At 35.9% G+C, this 16596-nt stretch overlaps 1 protein-coding gene across 1 annotated transcript in view; it reads right to left on the minus strand.

The window, feature by feature from the left end:
• The window catches only part of Hmgcll1 (3-hydroxymethyl-3-methylglutaryl-CoA lyase like 1), a 118559-nt gene that overhangs the window by 42836 nt on the left and 59127 nt on the right, over nucleotides 1-16596 (minus strand). The window contains exons 5-7 of the mRNA XM_052187785.1: nucleotides 15847-15995; nucleotides 7644-7707; nucleotides 4473-4661 (exon numbers count right to left, since the gene is read on the minus strand). Coding sequence (XP_052043745.1) covers nucleotides 4473-4661; nucleotides 7644-7707; nucleotides 15847-15995 — 402 coding nt within the window. The remainder of the gene's footprint in view (nucleotides 1-4472; nucleotides 4662-7643; nucleotides 7708-15846; nucleotides 15996-16596) is intronic.

Raw genomic sequence — 16596 nt, forward strand, 5'->3', positions numbered from 1 at the left:
CATTAGGAAAAACTTGTAGTTTGGTGGCATTTTAACATGGTTTAGTAAGAGTCTACATAAAACCATGAATGCTTTTGATGTAAAAATTAGGTTAATAATTTAGTCTTTCTAAAAGAGAATAATAAACATATGGAAAGCATTATAAGGAAAGGCACACTAGCTAGAGGTCTATTAAATTTAAGGGGAAAAAAGCATGTAGTATTTCTTCATGAGAAATGTTGGGCTTTCTGCTTTGTCTCTATGCTAGCAATTAACATGGAACTGCTATTTGTAGCATTGGGTCTTATTTGTTTTACCCTGCTTTACCCAATTATGAAGGCTCAAAACATTTTAATGGAGAAAAATGAGCAATTGTTTTATATTAAGTAGATTAACCAATTTGTTAAACTAGTGTTTTATTTGGGGACTTGGGGAATATTAAACAGGGTAAAACTCGGCTTTTGCATAAACTTGGAGACAAGTATGTAGGGCCATGTATGTTTCTTCCATTACTAAACTGTTGTACACTTTATCACCTCATTCTCTTGCTCTATTGCTTTTGGGTAGGTACAAATATCCCACACTTACATCTATAATAAGAATATTTTCTCTACATTAAAAAATCTGATAATTATGAATTACTGATATCCAGATACCCATGTGGTCCTATGAATTACATGTTTAAGTAATTAAAAAAAAAAACAATAAAACCTAAAAATCCAAGAAAGGTCCCTCTACCATCTGACTGGATGTGCTTTCCAGACTGAGGGGGGCATTTCGTTTATTACTCCCATTTGTTTCCTACCACTGCAGCCAAGTTTCTACTTATTACATGTCTCCTTGCCTTAATAGTAACTTCTAGTTTGGAACACTGCAAACTGTTTCTCCTCCCCTGAATGAAAGCAAATGATATCCACTCTACATACACCACAAATTTTACTAGAAACCACTTCAAAGATTCCATTAAAATGCACTATAGCCCCTGCTTCCTGAAGCCAAGGTTAGCCGTGTTGCTAATGAAGTTGGGCTCTCTCATTTCCCCTACATTGAAACATTAAGGGGGTTTTTGTTCAAGATTCTTGTTATCTAAATTTAAACCTGCTTGTTTTATTGTTGTTACTGCCATTTCTATTAAAAGGTGGGCTTAGAATGGTCTCTGGTAAGCTTCTCTTTATCCAGGGCCATTAGAGGCTTGGATCAACATGTCTACAGTGACATTCCAAAGCCATACCTGGTTTTCTTCAATGAATTTAAAATTATGAAAGACTTAAAGATTTTCTGAAATATGGACAGTTTCTAGAAAGTCGGAGTGTATGCGTTTTCCTTCCGTTGTTAGTATCTTACCAAACTGTATGCAACCCAAAGCCAAATGGACACACACATGGAAGAAGGAAGCATCTAGGATTTTGAAGCACGCGTGTCCTTTGCCTGCCTCTGCTTTTGACCATTTTCTCATTGTTCATTTACAGTGGGTTCTCAGTCCTCACAACATGTTTTCAAATACACAAGTTGCTGTGATACTCTTTCCCCATGTGTTTACGCTGAAACCATAAATGAAGCTGGTAGATACCATGGAGCTGAAGAATATCACTGCGTTCTCAGGCCATCTCGCCTCCCTCCTGCCTCCTGCCTGCCATAATTTACATAGAGATTGTATATATGGGAAAGGATACAGCAAAAAATTATGTTTTCTTATCTACCAAAGGAGCTGATAAAAACTATAATAATTACCTCTTCCCTAACACACACACACACACACACACACACACACACACACACACACACACAATATGTGAAATTTTAAATTTAAAAATGGCATTCCTTCAGAATAGACATATCATTGGAAAATACAGGTCCCACTGACCCACAACTACCTTAGAGTAATTATTTGGTTTGTCTTTCAAACCAAACAAATTCAGTGTAAAGCCAAATTCTGAACTCACATGAATGCTATAAAATACAACATTTTATGATATATAAAGAGATGTTTTCTACTTATTTTCCATTTATAGTCAATGTCATGAAAAATAAGCAAGCTTTTCTTCCTTGTATGTGGCAGGGGTTCTGTTGTTGTTTCTGTTGTTGTTGTTGTACATCCTTTTTTTTTTTGAGAGTGTGGTCTTTTGAGTAGTCTTAGCCACATACAATTTTTTCATGTTCCAAACTGTACAGTGTCCCCCGTACAGGATTCCAATGTTCTCCTAGGTTTCAGTGCATATCTATGAAAGAGAAGGATGCCACTCAACTGATCAAGTTTCACCTCATCTTTCCAAGCTATTTACCTCAGTCGTTTTTTTAACTTTTTGAAACATACATATTCCCTACTGGGAATTATTCCTTCTTATTCTGTAGGTTAATTTTGATAAGTGCAAACATTTATTATGACATTCTGAGGAATGCCTTGGGAATAAGTTGTATCACTGTGCATCATACAATGTACTCATACAAACCCAGAGTGGATCACTCTGCATGGCATCTTGATTCAATAAATTGATTCAAAAAAGTAGAAGATTGCACTGGTCCTCAGTGTATTTTCTTAATCAGCAGCAGAAGTGAAGTAAAACAACAGTTGGGCTAGGTTTATAGCTCAGTCTTAGAACACTAGCCTAGCACAGATAAGAAGTCTCCGAATCAGGGGGCCAGCATCAAGCACATACAAGAAAAGAACAAATGTAGGAAGGAAAGAAGAAAGGAAGAAAGGAAGGAAGAAAGGAAGGAAGGAAGGAAGATATATAAGTGCATAAAATAAAAAATATTTGCTTACTATAGCTGCCAATACTATTGAATAAATATTATATTTATACAACTATATATACAATGCTATGATATGATTGTCAGTACTAAACATGACTTTTGTGGTGTGTTTTCATATAATTAGCAACACATGTTGGCTAACAGCAGAATCATGGCACATGACTAATGCATCACATTAAGACACCATGATGGATACCAGATCCCTGGAGACAGTAGTTTTCAGCATTAATATCTTATAATTAATATCTGTATAATCTACTATCTATTTAAATATTGTTAAATATTTAATAAAAATATAAAACAATAATATCATTATATAGCATATGACTATAATTCCACAGATATACTTTTCTTAGCAATTCAAGTCAAAATGAACATAAAAAATATTTAGTACCTGAACAAGCAGTATTGATAGACAGAAACTAATGATTATTTTTTGTTTACATTCTGAAACTTTACACTATAAGCCATTATTCCCAACAACTAAGCTAACATCCATAGAACAATAAATGTGGTATATAAGTGAGTCACTACTCATAATCTGAAAATATAGAAATAAGGATAAATATCAAAGTAGAGGGAGAACCTTAAAAATGTGCTCAAGAACAGCTAATACAAAAAGGTGAAGCCACACACAGACGCCTGAAGACATGCCCAGTACTCCGTTGCCCTAGATTTCCTAGGAAGGAAAACTTTTAAAGTTGCAGTATCCCAAAATATCATAAGATAATCTTTATTCTTCTTGAATATATAATACGTGTCAAAATAAGCTCTTCCCACTATTTCTAAACTTCTGTCAACAATTGAACACTTTGGGCCTGTAACATTAAGCTTTACACACCAACCTTCGTTTTCACCAAAAACTGTGATCGTATTACCTTTAACTGTCAAAATTATAACTGTGAGGATATCAAATTAATTTATTTTTTCAGGAGACTAAGAATATTTTAAAATAAAAGTATTTCAATTTACTTTTTAGATAACTACACATAGAAAGGCATATAATTAAGTGTTTCTTAATACTCTCATATTTTAGGTAGCTTTCTTTAACATATAACGGAATCATTTGATTAACATAAACAAAGGTTCTATTAAAAGTAAGGTTGTGGGATCAGTGGGGGAGAATTTGCCTAGCATGAGTATGGCCTAAGGGTCAATTCCTAAATGTGAATGCACAGACACACACACATACACACACACACACACACACACACACATACACACACACATGTAACACACACAAAGTGATGTTACAAACATTAAAAATGTAAAGAAAATAGTCTATATTCCTACTCCATATATATTCATCATAGAGCAATCAAACTATCAAAAGATCATTCATTTCATGATTACAATAGTATATGCTACTGTTTGGTCTCTTTACTTCTCAACATATCATAATATTCAACTGTCAAACTTTATAGTTGTAGTATATAAGCATGGAAATTAGAAACCATAGATCTAATAGAATTGATACTTTAAAAATAAAACACCAACAACTTGACCAAATCATACAAAATAGTAATGACTTCCATTTCCCTAAAAAAAAATTGTCTAGCATTTGTTAGTATTTCCTTGTGTATGCAATGTTTAAACATATCCACAGAATCTCAAGGCAAACTATATAATACCTATTGTTTAAGCATTACATTTGCATTTGAAAAATTTATCTCACAGAAATTCTCAACATGCCCATGTCACAAATAAGTATACACAGCTAGAGCAGAGACTACAATTACCTGAAGAGCTGTTAGAATATTTGCGAGGGCTTGTCCATACGTGTCATGGCAATGAACAGCAAGAGCCCCTGGAGGGATTTCTTTCATGACACTTTCCAACATCATCTTCATGCTGCCTGGAGTACCAACTCCAATTGTGTCTCCCAAAGAGATCTCATAGCAGCCCATACCATACAATCTCTTTGAAACCTGTTGAAAGGCAAACTCCTGGTAAGACAATGAAAATAAGAAGCATGCTCTGAACTCTTATGTGAGTTTAAAATTACAACTATGATAAGTTTGTCCATAGAAAATTTATGCTTTATTTTTTTCTTGGTCCTCCTTTATGCTCATTAAATTGTAAGCCCCATATTAATAGCTTGGATGAAATTACCATTATATCTTGTATGTTCAATTTTGTCTTAGAGTCCTACCTACTTCGTATATACACACCCATCCATCTATCTGTTCAAGTTCATGCTCTTCATAGAGATGAGGTTAATATTTTTTCAATTTTAACTGAAGTACTGAAGGTCTACTTTGGAAGTAGTGTTTCTCTGGGCATTATATCAGAGACCAAGAGACATTGGCAGTGATTTCAGCTCTGTCACTAAGTAGCTTAGAAAAAGGAAGAATCACATAACATTCCTAGCTTAAATGTTCCATCTTGTGAGTGAAGGGATACATGCAAGGTAAATGTCAAGCTCTTATCAAGCCTAATGATCACAATGAAAGAGACATGCCTTCATAAGGACAGCATGTTATTTTATGGGGTTTCTGGAATCAAACAAGTATGGGATTGACTATTTGCTCTCACTCAGACTAGATTCTGGGTTGATCATGAGCTTAATCTATTGCTGCTTCTGGTACTAATTTGTTGAATAAAAACAACAAACTTTTTTTTCTGAATGTTTTCTAAAGCCTTGACAGTTTACTTTCAAACTTGCAATGCTCATGACAATGTTAAGAGCATGCTTGGCTGCAAAAATATAATAAATAAAAGATATTTTTTCCATTAACTTGTCCAATCAACTTAGACTTGCCCAGCGCCACCTTATTCCAGGCACCGTGTTAGGCAAGGACGCAAATTTGAGATAACTCTTGTAATCTTGGACACAAACAATGACCATGTTTTGCCAGTATCACAGAGATATGCACAAATGGAGCTAAAATAAGACTTTGGCCAAAAAAAATCAAGTTCTACATTATGTCTTAGTGTACATAATGGACACTGGACACTGGCCTAGAGCTCTCAAGCAGTAGGCTGTGAGTTTCTGGAGATAAAGTAAACTGAAAGGGGTGAGAGAGAAGGATCTGAAACATGTTTGAGAAAGTATACACACACAAAGATTAGTGGCTTCCAAGCCACTGGCTTGTGAAAGGCAGGGAGCATCTGACAGTAAGGGAAAAAAAAAATCAAATGTACAAGAGAGGGCCACAGCAAGAGAAGAACAGGAGCATAAAGTGTGGAAAAGTGTCTGCAAAAGTAATCAGTATCTAACAGTTGTTTCAGAAAGAAAAGAATGAATTCACAAAATGTATTAGGCTAGCACAGAGGACTGTAGCAAGGTTGCTGATTGTGAATTTTTAATACTTCTGTCTGTGAGGCTTCAGCAGCACTCTCATTGTTATAATGTTAAAAAAGAAGGAGGGGAAGGAGGAAAAGGAAAGGAAGAGGATGAGGAAGAAAGAGCAGTGTGCATCTCTTCCATGCTAAAACAGTGCAACAGATGGACAACAGTCTGGACAAAAGTCTGTCTGCAAGATACAGACACAGGTCTAGGAGGTCAAAGTCAACCCCTTTGGAAATATTCATTGAAAATAAAAGAATATATAGTGGTCTATGCAAATTCCTAATGGAGCCTTGGATATAAGTAAAGCACCATAAAACCTAAACTTCATCATTTCCTAGTACATTTGCCTCTGTGAGCAAGGAGCTTTTTCTTTTTTTAATTTTTAAAAGTGTAACATTTATTTTATGCTACTGTGCTTTCATTCAATCATCTTAAGTATTATGGCACAGTTTTATTAAAGATGGCGTATCACTCTCACCAAATTTTAAATAAAGCTACATATTAAGTACTTTTAAACTCATTTAGCAATACTATATGCGATCTTTGAGAGAAAACTTCATTTTGGCATACAGCTCATTTGTTCTTTTGGTTGAGCAGTGAAGAAATATACATCACACCTGAAGTTCAGGTGACAGGAAATCATGATTAATGTCAACCATCAATTTCAACTAGTCAGAAACAACACAGTGCTCTGGAGTTATTCTGATCATTTATAGTCAAAGTAAAACAGAAATTCTTAGCAGCCAGAATAGTACCAAATGTAAAATAGGCCTAGAAAGTTGACTATCTCCACAATACATTTGAAAGGAAAGAAGATAGTTAATGAGATAACCTTCTCTAGGAAAGTCTTTAGTGAACTTTAGAAGTTTAGATGAAAGTTCAAAAGAGGAATGACTTCATCTGGACTGTAATTACTCTATATAACTTGGGGGTTTTCTAATAATATCACATTTACTGATTCAGTGTTGTATTACAAACTCATGAAAATGTATAACTCTAACAAAAGTTTGCTTTAATATAATTCATCTACAAATAAGTTTCTAAACTAATTCCCAAGGAATAGTATTTGGTATTCATTAGGACGAATTAATGGTAAAGAAATAATTAGAATAAGCAGATTCAATAATCCACTAAGCAGATTCTTAATGAATAAAATCTACTGTCATAAATTTCTGTCATAACAACTTAGCATTGTAGTGAAAATCACAGGTGAGCAGAAACACTGAGCCCAAACTCTGATGTTGGTACTAAAGGATGAAGGAGAAAGGGCTACCTACATGTGTGTGTACAATGGTCTGCACCGTGATGGGAAGTGGGAAAGCATTCCTTTGGTTAAGGTCATGTACAAGCACCAGATGGAAGCCTTTTATTTTTTCTATCTTTAAGCATCCAAATTATAAGACTCAATTATCACCCACCTTTAGGAAGGTATAGCCCATAGGCCTATGTTAAAAGAAATGACTAGTTAAATAACCAAACCTATATTCAGCCAAAATTTCCTAGCTGTGGTTCTCATTAGTTTCTTCTATTGAAAAAATTTAAATAATAAAGAAAGCAGTCTAAATTTACAAATAATACTCCCTTATCAGTAACCATAAAGACTAGAGATGCATCTTACTTCTGTGACTTTTTGGGGTGTGATGCTTCCTTCATATGGACAGCCCAGGGCACAGGACACATACCTATATTGAAAAATACAGGACAAATGATATGTCAATCATATCCAAATTTCCATTTTAAAAATGAATAAGAAGAAATACACCAAGCAAAATTATTTTAACCAAGCAAAATTATTTTACACTTTTACTTTATCCTTCAACTAAACAATAATTATTTAGGAGTATTTTTAGGTAATTCAACTTTTTAATCTATCAAACAGTTATACCTTGATAATATTATATGATGATAGTGACTAAAGAACTTTATATGAATATATTTGTGCTATAGCAGCAGTTCTCAACTTGTGAGTCACAATCCCTTTGGGGGTGGAACAGAAACTATCCAGTATATCAAATATTTATATTGCAATTCATTACAATAGCAAAATTACAGTTACAAAGTAATAACAAAAATAATTTTGTGATTCAGGGTCACTACAACATGAGGAACTATATTAAAGGGTTACAGTATTAGGAAGATTGAGAACCAAGGTTCTATAGCATCATATGAATACTCAAAGCACTAGCGAAATGTACACTTTCATTTAAACAGTTATAGATTCTATGTTTAAATAACCAAGTCTTTAGAATTATATAGAGCTGGCATGCAAAAATGAAGTTTCTCTTCACATATCTTACTTCCAATTAAAGATGATGATTCCTTTCCATAATAAATTATCAAGCTTTTGTCAAATCTATTGAAATTATTTGTAGTTTATCTCTGATCCCACTTCATCAAGCCAGGTGGTGATGGAGCAAACATTTAATCCCAGCACTCAGGAGACAGAGGCAGGGAGATCTTTGTGACTTTGAGGCCAAAATGGTCTACATAGTAATTTCCAGAACAGATAGGGCCATGGGGGCGGGGGGAAGCAAATAAATAGGTAGGTAGGTAAGTAGGTAGGTAGGTAGGTAGGCAGATAAATAGATAGATAGATAGATAGATAGATAGATAGATAGATAGATAGATAAGGGAAAAGAAAGAAAGAAAGAAAGAAAGAAAGAAAGAAAGAAAGAAAGAAAGAAAGAAAGAAAGAAAGAAAGAAAGAAAGAAAGAAAGAAAGGAAAGACAGGATGAAGGAAGGAAGGAAGGAAGAAAGAAAGAAAGAAAGAAAGAAAGAAAGAAAGAAAGAAGAAGGAAGGAAGGAAGGAAGGAAGGAAGGAAGGAAGGAAGGAAGGAAGGAAGGAAGGAAGGAAGAAAGAAAGAAAGAAAGAAAGAAAGAAAGAAAGAAAGAAAGAAAGAAAGAAAGAAAGAAAGAAAGAAAGAAAGGAAAGACAGGATGAAGGAAGGAAGGAAGGAAGGAAGGAAGGAAGGAAGAAAGAAAGAAAGAAAGAAAGAAAGAAAGAAAGAAAGAAAGAAAGAAAGAAAGAAAGAAAGAAAGAAAGAAAGAAAGGAAAGACAGGATGAAGGAAGGAAGGAAGGAAGGAAGGAAGAAAGAAAGAAAGAAAGAAAGAAAGAAAGAAAGAAAGAAAGGAAGAAAGAAAGAAAGAAAGAGAGAAAGAGAGAGAGAAACAAAGAAACAAAGAAAGAAAGAAAGGGAAGACGGGATGAAGGAAGGAAGGAAGAAAGAAAGAAAGAAAGAAAGAAAGAAAGAAAGAAAGAAAGAAAGAAAGAACGAACAAACAAACAAACAAACAAAAGCCAGGAGGAAGGAAGGAAGGAAGCATCACTTGCTTTCTTTCAGGAAAAAAAAGGAGTAAAGAAATCCATATGAAGGGAGGGGAGTGGTGGAAGGTGAGGCTGGAGATACAGTTCTGGGTCTGGGGTAAGAAAGATTCTAGATAGTAAGTGCTGTGTTTACAAAGGAGCCTGGACTTTGAGATGATTCAAAACTAGTTTGGGGTACTAAAAAATTTAGGTAAGGTCCTGAAAAATCAAATTTGTTTTATAGAAATCTAGTTTCATAAAGTTTCATAAAGGGAAGTTTGGAGGTAAAAGAGAACATATTGATGTATTTGATAAATTTAAGCTGTGATTCATTAGAAAACTAAGCGTGACAGATGGGGCCACCAACCCATCTCAATTTTTTAACCCAGAGACAAAGAGTGGAGCAGAGGCTGAAGGAAAGGCCATCAGACACCAAACTAAGACACTGTTGCTGATGCCAAGAAGCGCTTGCTGACAGGAGCCTAGTATAACATCCCCCCCTCCCCAGAGGCTCTGCCAGAGCCTGACCAATGCAGATGTGGATGCTCGCAGTAGCCAACCATCAGACTGAGCACAGGGACCTCAAGGGAAGAGTTAGGGGAAGGACTGAAGGAGCTTAGGAAGAACAACAATATCAACTAACTGGATCCCCCTCCCCCAGAGCTCCCAGGCACTAAATGGCCAGCCAAAGATTGCAAATGGAGGGACCTCCATGGCTCCAGCTGCAGATGTAGCAAAGGATTGCCTGATCTGACATCAATGGGAAGAGGGGCCCTTGGTCCTGTGAAGGCTTGATCCCCAACTATAGGGAGATGCTTGGGCACTGAAGTGGGAGTGGGTGGGTGGGTGGGTCGGGAAGCATCCTCATACAGGTACAGGGAGGGAATGTGATAGGGAACTTGCAGAGGGAAAACCAGGAACAGGGACAACATTTGAAATGTAAACAAATGAAATAACCAATAAAAAAAATGTGAGCTAGGAGGAGCTGAAGGGGTTTGCAGCCCCATCCGAATAATGATGTTGGCCAACCAGACGCCCCAGGGCTCCCAGAGACTAAGCCATCAATCACCCTTGGGTACACATGGTTTCAGCCAAAAGTATGGCAGAGGAATGCCTTGTCAGGCATCAGTGGGAGGAGAGGTCCTTGATCCTATGATGCCCCAGTGTGGGGAAATTGAGGTGGGAGTGGGTTGGGTAGAAGGGCATCTTCTTGGAGGCAGGGACTGGGAGGATGGGTTGGGAGTTTTCTGGGAGAGGGGAAACCGGGAAAGGATATAACATTTGAAATGTAAATGAATATATTCAATTAAAAAAATGTGAGCTAGTGCAAATTGATCAAAAAGAAAAAAGAAAAAAGAAAACACAGAATGAAATTTCTAAGACTTTGAAATAAAAAGGTACACACTAAGTATACAGTGTTTCTTAGATGTAACCCTGTTTGGGGCTATTAATGTGAATAAAACTTACATTTGAGAAATTAAATAGATAAGCTATTTAACAAGTCCATCACACAAGAAAGAAAAAGTCAAGTCAATTTATTGGAAACTTGGCTTGCTCTTCTAGTTCCTATGCTTTATGTAACATTTTAGATAATTTGCTCAAATGTGACCTAGACATATGAGAAGGAAATGGCATAGCATTGGAGAAAGTTGTAAAACGAAGAGAAACTTCAGTCTGTACGCAATGATTCAAATAATGTGCAAAAACTGATCATATTTGTTCTAAGCCCCAAACATTGAGGTGTGACTTAAATATAATACCTAAGGTGGCCAGTTGTACATTCCCTCTGAAATGTGCTAAATAAGGAAAATAATGCCAATAAACAACAATAAATTCAAATGGATCAAAACAAGCATTTCATGCTTATTCAGCCAGTCATGAGGTCATGACTGCCTACTTGTTCCTAAAGCCTAACTCTCAACATTTGTATTTTCACCCATCTCTCACTATCGACCTTCTAAGGTATATGATGGCCTAAGGATTATGGGAATGATCAACCCACATCTGACTTGACTTATAAGGCCCAGTACCTGAGAAGGAACCTGTACTAGACTCTGCTTGGATGACCAAGAACTTGAGACTAGAAAGCCTAGGAACCTAGAGTAAAATCAAATACTACAGCAATAGAATGTCTCCTGGTGGCACACTTCTGTACCCACAGATCAGTGCCATGTTCAGCCATCATCAGAGAAGGGAACAAATACCTACAACCAGAGTGAGAGACTTGGGAACACTCAGTCCAAAATGGCATGTTTCCATCAAATCTCTCCCCTCGGAGCTCAGAGAACTTTACAGAAGAGGATGCAAAACAGAGTGTAAAAGCCAGTGGGGATGGAGGACACCAAAACAAAAACAAAAACAAACAAACCAACAAAAACCAAGGGCCGTCTAATTCAACATGATCCATGCACATATGAACTCACAGAGATCAAGGCACTATGCACAGGGCCAGCGAAGAGCCTTTGGTTTTACACTGTGGCTTTCAGTTTAAAATGTTCTTTTGAAATTCTTGAGTGTGTGTGTGTGTGTGTGTGTGTGTGTGTGCACCTTTTTATGGGTTCTTTTCCTTCTGTTTCCCATTTCAATGTGCAGGTTTCTGTTTTATCATTTTACTTTGTTTTTTATTTTATTTTATTATTATACACAGAAGCCTGTCTGTTTCCCTTTTTTTCTATATTCTTTGTTTACATTCCAAATGATTTCCCCTTTCCAGGTTCCCCCCTCCCCATAAGTCTCATAAAAAGGAAGATGTGGAGGGACTGGGAGGACTGGAGAAAGGAGAAACAATTATCAGGATATATTATATGAAAAAATATCTATTTTCAATAAAAGGGGAAAAAAGAAAATTAAAGTTCTAAGCAAAAACCAAAATGTTGTAGCACATTCCTACAATCACAGGAGGCGGGGCTGGGGTAGGCTAAGCTAGGAGGAATGTCACAGCTTGAGGTCACCCTGGGCAACACAGGAGAGGCAGAGCTATATAGCAAGACCTTGTATCCAAAAACCAAGAAAAATAAGTCAGTGTAATAGATAAAATGACTGTCATCAGCCTCAGCCACCTGTTTTACACTGATGTTAGGTTACATACACTTACAGGAAGGTTCAAACCTCTAAGTAAACACTATACATATGACAAGCAGCTTAGCAGATGTCTGAGTTTTAGTTTTATATACCTTATTTTGGTAGCCCATTATTTGACATTTTCTTGCAGCCCAAAATAAGTGACTTTATAAGCAGCTTCTGCTAATAGGAAGATAATAATGTGTCCACAGGCGAGTTCCTCCAAGGGAGACCTTCTGATGGAAATCATTTGGTAGTCAGTTGGGAGCCTGTAACTCACTGTACATCTAACAGCAGAGCTCTAAAGACATGGACTCATTGTACTTCGAAATAAGGTTGCCCTCACCTTCAAGGTCAGGACCATAATCCCTGTGCCATCTGGCCTCAGGCAGCGAGACAGGACACACGAACTCTGCAGCATGATTTAAATAGATGATTTGGCTAATTCAGGTTGAAGGCTGAACGTTTTGAAGAAATGTGTTGGGCTATAAATCATTCCTTCAAGAGAAAGTTAGGGGAGATGGTCCTTCCTTTTTGGAAGGTGGGAAGTTTGCTGTTCTAAAGGCTGCAAGCTCAACAGAACTGAGGAACTAGTTGAAAAACTGTTGTACAGTGGAAGAACTTCTTTATAGGGAGTCTTTACTAAAGAAACTGCTCACAATTATCCATGATGCAGATTATTTGGGACATAAAACAGACTTGGTTTAGAATGGCTTTGGTTGCTAGGTAAAAAGGTAAATAAAGACCACACTGATTATGGCTGGTCTCACGTCCTTCTAACTAGCAGTAAATATTAGTCATTTTGGATAAACAAATTATTACTGAAATAAAAAATTATGTCTCATAATTGTCTTTGTTTTCTGTACCTAAATAAAATCTATTTTTATATTAACTAATAATTTGCCTAATTCTTTATTTCATTTTCACTTTTACTGGAATGTTGAGAAGAAATACAACAGATGGTGTTCACAGATATATATTTTTGTATTTCATAGTCTTTTAAAAATAGAAAATTAACTTAGGTTTCTAGTAAAAAGGGAGAACTATAAGCGTTAGGTCAGGCATAGAGGTAGAATGGTAGACCTCATCATGCTGGCCATATACAGATATGTCAGGCTTCATGCTTAAGAAGTGGAGCCTCCGAATTTTTCATTTTATAAAACACATTTAAAAGCATGCAACACAACGTGCTATAGAAAGAGGACATAGAGTTGGGAGAGGTATACAGAGGTGAGGAGGTAAGGGGCTTTGGAAAGAAAAGAGGTGAGTGATATGATCTAAATTCAGTGTGTGTGTGTGTGTGTGTGTGTGTGTGTGTGTGTGTGTAATTCTCAAAGCACGAATAAAACACAAAAGCAAAACATAAAAATAAAATTATATTTAAATTCTAAGAAAAGCTAGAGAAGAAAATAGATTCAAGTACTCAATTGAGGAACACACATGTTAAAATTTATATTTCAAGAAATAGATAGTCCTCTGAAAAATCCAGAAATAAACTTCAAATTCAAACCAAGGAGGAAGAGGAGAGTATTGTGTAGCCTGTATTTGTCTACATTGCAACCCTATAATAAAATATCCATGGTAATATAGTGATTTGATTTCATGGTAAGTTTCCTTAACTATCCAGTGAGAATTAAATTCCTCTAAATAGGTGGTTCGCAACATTCCTGATACTGTGACTCTTTAATATAGTTCTTCATGTTGTGTTGACCCCAACCATAAAATTATTTCATTGTTATTTCATAGCTATAACTTTGCTACTGTTGTGAATCATAATGAAAATATCTGATATTCAAGATATCGGATATGTAACTCCTGTGAAAAAGACATTGACCCCCAAAAAGATCACAATCCACAGGTTGAGAACTACTGGTCTAAATATTCTTCACATTTTGTAATACACAAAGGTCTTCATATTCTGTTTTTAGAGATAAGAAAGACAAAACTACTTTGAAATTTTAATTTGAAAGTTTATAGAACATTTCCTCCTTACATTTTGATTACATAATTTGGCCTTAAAATGAACATACTATTATTTTCTGATGATGGATATGTATTATCTTGTCTTTACCATTTTTCCAAGTTCTTCATGTGAAAAACATCTAATAAGCCCCAAAGATGATTCAATATTAAAAAAAAAAAACTCTATGGGAAAATAAAATCCAAACGAAAACACATAGAATAGTATAGTCCAAGTCTGGTTGGTTCTTTAAATGATCTAGGGTTAATTCCAATCATTATAAGTCCTGTCCCAAGCCAAGCATCTTTATTATTATTATTATTATTATTATTATTATTATTATTAAATTTGTGGCTCTGGGAGTCTCTAAGCCAATCCTCTCTCTTATTAATTGCTGAATCATTCTGCTTCTAGGAACTTTGGTCACATCAACTAAGAGAATTATAAGGTACAGCTAAAGCCATTCCCAGCATGAGTTTCATGTTCATTGCATCTAAATAATTTTATAATTATTAGAAAACAAACAAGCTACTGTCTTACTTCAGTAACAACAAATTTATTGCATGTTTTTCAGTATAAAGGAACAATTCCAAATCTAGGCTGCAACTGCTGGTCTAGGAAACAAGCAAAAGCAAATGCAGATTTCCCCCATCCTTCAATTCCATCACTATAATGGCCTCCATATCTTCCTGTCTCTGCTCTCTACTACTCTGTTTTCTAATGGTTTGCACATAGCTCTATAGCAAGAGCCCCGAGACAGTGAATTCCGAAATGACAGTACATGATATTTTGATTCAGGAAACCCTGTAAACTCCCTGAAAGAGAAAACTGGTTTGATCTTCTGAAAAATTTCCTCCTCTGTTTCACTTAATGGGATAAAATTCCCCTATAATGAAAGCTAGTGATAGCCGGATGTGGTGGCACACCCCTGTAATCCCAGCACTTGGGAGGCAGAGATAGGCAGATTTCTGAGTTCAAGGCCAGCATGGTCTACAGAGTGAGTTGCAGGACAGCCAGGACCACACAGAGAAACCCTGTCTCGAAAAACAAAATCCAAAAGAATATATAAAAATATAAAAATAATAAAATAAAAAAGCTAGTGATGTAGTTCCAAACATCACAGTTTCTTTATGAAATGCCAATGACTGAGAATAAGATGGGTATCTCAGATACACCTGCATTTACAGAAGCAGCTCCAGTTTACAGACACATGTGAGTCTTATGTAGCAGATAACTACATCTGGATAGATGAGTGTTCATGACAGATTCATATGCAAGTATCACTCAGGTTCCATATTCCATGGGTTACACATATAGTAATAATTATTAAAGAGATATAATTGCATTAGTGATTAATATATACAAATATGGTCCAAAAGCTATGATATAGATTATAACATGCATATGATATATATATGTTAAAAAAAACTAAGGTAGCTTATACGTAAACTCAAAAAATAGATACAAAGGAAAAGGAGTTGGATTTCATGAGTACCCTCGCACTGGGATGGCCATGTGTCTTGCAGTGCTGACAACCTCCTCAAACCTTCCCATACTTTCTTCAATGGAGCAGTTAATGTTTTTCTTGCTGAAAGATTCTGAAGCAGCACCAAAAACTGCTATCTCCGTGGCTCCAGCAGCAACCTGAAAGATATAGGTTACAGCCCAAAGCGAACAAGCTTTAGAGTCTTGTGAATGATAGCAGAAGACTCTTACACATGCCTAGGTTCACATGTAGCCTTAAAATTTAAAGCCAAGTTCATCTCACTTTGCTACTCATGGTGTTTTGAAATAGAGAAGTATTTTATGGTAACAATATAAGTCCACAAACTACAATATTCTTAAGATTATGATGAGATGCATAAAATACAGGGATGATGATCCAGTTAATTCTGTCTTTCTTTTATCATGTTATCCTCAAAACACTTGAACCATAATCATGGAAAAAAAATGTGTGCCCCACGAAAGCCTGCATTTTTATAGAGAACATTATTTCAAAACCAAAATATTATTGAAAGAGAAAAAACAAACTATTTCTGGTTCTCTTTTCTTCCTATAATCCAACAAAGAATGCCTTCCCAATGCATCCCTTAGATTTTGCCTCCAAATCTAAGTTGTAGTTCCAGCTAGCCTTTGCCTCCAAATGGAATTGCAGTCCCTAATGAGCTGCTATAGCTTTGTATCCTCACTACCAGAGCCATGGTACTTGTCTTTAACTCTAAAATAATAACTGAATCAACTCTAT

This window comes from Apodemus sylvaticus, chromosome 7, assembly GCF_947179515.1.
Source record: "Apodemus sylvaticus chromosome 7, mApoSyl1.1, whole genome shotgun sequence".
NCBI classification, from domain to species: domain Eukaryota; kingdom Metazoa; phylum Chordata; class Mammalia; order Rodentia; family Muridae; genus Apodemus; species Apodemus sylvaticus.